At 63.3% G+C, this 4156-nt stretch overlaps 1 protein-coding gene and 1 long non-coding RNA gene across 12 annotated transcripts in view; one reads left to right on the top strand and one right to left on the bottom strand.

Moving 5' to 3' along the window:
• The first annotated feature begins 281 nt into the window (after positions 1–281).
• Positions 282–4156, top strand: part of LOC115282484 — a 15150-nt gene continuing 11275 nt past the window's right edge. For 2 of the 5 annotated variants that reach the window (XR_003904647.1, XR_003904648.1), the window contains exons 1-5: positions 464–542; positions 668–712; positions 1338–1450; positions 2270–2401; positions 2686–2771. This is a non-coding gene — a long non-coding RNA (uncharacterized LOC115282484). Of the gene's footprint in view, positions 543–667; positions 713–1337; positions 1451–2269; positions 2402–2685; positions 2990–4156 lie in introns of those variants that run through there. The other 3 variants (XR_003904650.1, XR_003904651.1, XR_003904646.1) reach the window with 3 other exon arrangements.
• Positions 626–4156, bottom strand: part of PHF23 (PHD finger protein 23) — a 4503-nt gene continuing 972 nt past the window's right edge. The window contains exons 1-5 of one of the 7 annotated variants that reach the window (XM_029928488.1): positions 3874–3938; positions 3213–3244; positions 2922–3014; positions 1539–2376; positions 626–1437 (exon numbers count right to left, since the gene is read on the bottom strand). In XM_029928488.1, the coding sequence (XP_029784348.1) occupies positions 1223–1437; positions 1539–2376; positions 2922–3014; positions 3213–3244; positions 3874–3910 (1215 nt within the window). In that variant the 5' untranslated portion in view covers positions 3911–3938 and the 3' untranslated portion in view covers positions 626–1222. Of the gene's footprint in view, positions 1438–1538; positions 2377–2921; positions 3015–3212; positions 3371–3770; positions 3839–3873; positions 3939–4156 lie in introns of those variants that run through there. The other 6 variants (XM_029928491.1, XM_029928490.1, XM_029928489.1 and 3 more) reach the window with 6 other exon arrangements.

Consider the following 4156-nt stretch of genomic DNA (forward strand, 5'->3'; position numbering starts at 1 on the left):
CACCCGCGGCCCGACGCGCGAGGCTGCCAGGACCGGCCCGGCGCCGGCGAGGAGCAAAGGGACGGAGGACGGGGATCAGTGGGGTGGCGGCCGAGGAACAGGGGGGCGAGCCGTAGGGCTCGACCCGAGGCCGCAGACTCCGCCGCCACCGCGCGCCACCGCAGCCGACGTCGCGAGCGCCTTCAGCACCCCGCCCACCTCTCCCCATGTCACGTGGCCCGAGTCGGCCCGCCCCCGCCACGTGACCCCTCCCTCTCACGTGACCGCCCGGCACCTCCCAGCGCCCCTGACACGTGACCGTTGCTTTCAGCAACGGTCTCCCAACCCTCAACGGCCCCGCCCCCGAATGTGTCCCCACCCGCGTCCTCCGAGTAGCCGGGTCGTCGGGGCCGGCTTCTGTCCCCCGCCGCTCTGGCCCACTCGGGCGGGGAGCTCGGAGCAAGTCCGATCCCTTGGAGCGTGCGTGTTGGGGGAGCAGGTGATCCGGGTCCGGGATGGGGGCCCTAAGGTCGGCAGGAAAGGCGCGCGGCCGGGTGGCAGAGGTGGGTTTCGGCCCTAAGCGCAGCCAGTCCTCGGTCACCTTCTCCCAAGCCTCCCTCCTAAGCAGCACAGTCAGTGAAGGCTATAAACACAAAAGAGCCCACTCCGCTTTATTTACAACACGCAGGCTGTCTGTACAAACAGCTGGCCGACAGTATTAAAAACAAAAGAGGTGAGTTGAGTATCGTCACCTTTCTGTTTTCCTTCCTCCCTCAGCCAGACTCTGGTTGGTCCTCCGCCTCTGGGCTGCCCTGCCCAAAAGGGGAAGTCCAAAATTAAAAATACAACCGGTGTGGAATAAATGAGGAGTGAGATAAAAGATGAGGAAGGGGAGCGCTGTATTTACACTAGAGTTTTATAGACAGCTGTCCCATTCCGCCCCCCCACCGTTCCGACGGTGGCCCACAGAGGGAGGGGCGGCAGGTCTAAGGGACAGAGATGAAGTGTCTAGGGACCCAGACGGCCTCCCGCCCCCAACTGTATCGGTCCGCCTTCAGGTCCACAAGGTGGGAAGGAAAGGTGAGGTTGGAGCGTGAGACACTCATTTCCAAACCAGCCTCCCTAGGCTATTCCTGCCTTTGAAGTGGGACAATATCCAAGCTCCAGGGGATGAGCTGAGGACCCCGAGGCTCAGTTCCCAAGTCCTGTTGTCATTTGCAAGTCCTGCCTAGAGATGGCGGTGTCAGGGCTCTCCGGACTTGGGGGGCCCCCCTAACCGCCGCGCCTCTGGCCGCAGTTCCTTGCACTTCTGGCAGTAAAAGAAGTCGGGGACATTAGTCTTCTTAATCTTGGCACAGGAGAGGTGGATCCACGTCCCGCACAGGCTGCACTCGATCATGGGCCGCCCGGCGAAGGGCTTTCGGCAGTAACACGTGATCAGGTCCCACGAGTCGTCACCTGGGGAGAGAAGGTTGGCGCGGTGCTCTGCCTGAGCCAGGCGCCCCGGGGGCCCCGGACCCCGCCTCCCGGCTAACCCTGGGCAGCCCCAAACCTCTTACCTGATTCCACCATGATGTCCTCATCCATGACCCGCATCTCGCCCTCGCTGGAGCTGGCGTCTCCGTCCTGGCTCGTTTCCGTGCTCCCCACGTCCTTGCTTTCGCTGTCAGTGGGAGCGGCTCCTTCGGGGTGCACTGTGGCGGGAGGCCTGGGAGCCTCAGGGGGTGTGGGCAGCACAGGGGCAGGGGCTTCACCCCCCACCAGTGCCGCCATCTCTTCCTCCTCCTCCTCTTCCTCTTCTTCCTCCTCCTCTTCAGAGTCTGTGTCACTGGGGGGTGCCCGGGGAGGCCCAGGAGGTGGGAGTCTATCCCCCCGATCTGCCTTTTTCAACTTCCGCTTCTTGCTCTTCTTAATTCGAGACCTCTTCTCCCCATCCCCGGGGGCTGGCCGAGGCCTCCGGAGCACCCCAAAGCCAGCCCCCGCTCCTGGCCCCAACTTTCGGTTCTTTCTGTCCTTCTTGCGAGGAGGCTGGGAGAGGTCCCCCTGGGAAAGGGGCACTGGGGTGAGAGCAGCAGGGGGCCGGGAGGCATGCGTCAGGGACGTGGGGGACAGCGGAGATGCCATTTTGGGCCCATCTAGATCAAAGAGCGAGTCCTTGAGCTTCATCTTCTCAAGCAGGGTCGCACTGTCAGGGGCCTGCAGACGAGAGAACGTGGACCTTGGGGGTCCCGGTTGAGTGGGACCTGCTTGAGCCGCCCTTCTCTTGGATGACTTTGCTTTCTTAACAAAGGTCTGGATGGTTCGGAGATCTGAGGGGGCCGAGTCCCAGCCATCACTGTCTGCCGCGCTCTCCCCGCGCAATGGAGAGCTGGAGCCTGAGGCTGGCCAATCACTTTCCTGAAAGGCGAGGAGAGAGACCCGGGTCAGCAGGGAGCCCGGGAGCATCTCGGCCCCTGTCCAAACCCAGCTTCAAAACCTAGGACGAGATCCACCCCGAGTTAGCCTGGCCCAAACCCCTAGGGGAAAAAGAGGAGAAAAAAAAAAAAAAAACACTGCGCTCAGAAGCTTTGTCCCCTCCCCAATTCCCCTGGAAAACGTCTGTCACCTCGGCTCTCACATTCTGACCATTCTTCCCACCGTCACCCCCAGACGAGAGGGCGATTTCTTTACCTGTTTCAGTACAACCCCATTTGTTCCCCTTTTCAGCTTCCTAATGTTTACTGAGCAGCGCATTCCATTAACGACACCCCCAGACCATCCAGCGGTCTCTCGAGTCACCCCGCTGTGCCCAGGTACTCGTTCGCCCGCCTTTCCAATTTCCCTGGTCTTCCCTGTCCCATCTGGTAGAGGTTTCCCTACGCAGTGACGGGGTCCCCTTCGCCTCGAAGCCCTCCACAGTCCTAGGACACCCACCCTCAGGCTACTTGTCCTCCAGCCCCTACCTCTTTGCTAGAGGGGATGTAACCCGCATAGGCCAACACAAAACTGCAGAATTTGTTGAAGTCCTCAATTGTTCTCCGACGTTTCTCTGGTGGCTAAAAGGAAGGAAACATGTATCACAAGGAATTTAAGACAGGCATTCCCAAAGGCAAAGTCCCCGGAATGAGGGACCTAGAAGAGGCAGGAGGAAGGGAGAGGGAGAGGAAGAGAAGGAGGAAGAGAAAGAGAGAGGGAGGGAAGGGGGAAGGGCACCCGGCAGTAACACTAGGCAGCCAAGGGAAGGGAAACCTCACCTGAGTTTCTGGCTTAAGGGTCGGAGGTGGATCTGGGGAAGCAATAAAAGCTGAGTCAAGGCACCGGCGAAGAGTCCGCATGAAACCCCACCTCTAAATCTCAGAGGATCCCGGCGGACCCAGTCTTCTCTCCGGTCCCCCCCCCTCCCCGGCCGGCAGGTCCCCAGCTGCGCTGGACCCGCCCCTGCTCCCCCTTCCGCCCTGCGAGGGGCGGAGCCAGGGCGCGGCGCCCTCTCAGGCCTCGCTATAGCGCTCCCCTCCCCCCCACCGGAGGCCTGGCGCCCCGCCCCCCCAACTCACGGTTTCTCTAGACTCCAGTCTACACAATCTCTCGGCGCCCCACCCCGCCATACCGCTCCCTGGACCGCCGCCTGCCTCTGTCCTTCACACGCGCCCAGCGCCCCGAGTTCCTACCCGGTTGCGATCTGCCGCCCGGGGCCCTCGGCGACCGCACACGCAGCCCGCCCACCCGCCCCCAGGGTCCAGGATGACCACGCCGAGCCGCTCCCCGCCCTCGGGCCCCTTCTACTGGAGCACGAGGCCCGGCGCGCCCCTCACCCCCACCCGAAACACACACGGGCTCACACATCCAACGCCACTTCGCGGCCGGGACGGACCAGCGAGCTCTAACCCGGACGCGGCCCCACCTGCCCCCCCATACCGCGCTCCCCACAATTTCGCCGTCCCTCCGCCCCCATCCGGGGCTTTGGCCCCTCCCCGTCTCCAGCTCCTCGGGCTCCCCGCCGGGCCCCCGGGCCCAGTTCCGAGCCCTCCGGCCGCCGCCACCCCTCCGCCCCCGTACTCACCACCAAGTGACTAGGCTGCGGACCCCTAAACTCTAGGCCCCCCCTCCAGCTACTCTCCCTCTACAGCGACCCCCGCTGCTGCCGCCGCTGCCCCCCTAACCCTCCGCAACTCCCAGGCTCTGGCCGTCGCCGACCAAC

Source organism: Suricata suricatta, chromosome 17, assembly GCF_006229205.1.
Source record: "Suricata suricatta isolate VVHF042 chromosome 17, meerkat_22Aug2017_6uvM2_HiC, whole genome shotgun sequence".
Lineage (NCBI taxonomy): Eukaryota > Metazoa > Chordata > Mammalia > Carnivora > Herpestidae > Suricata > Suricata suricatta.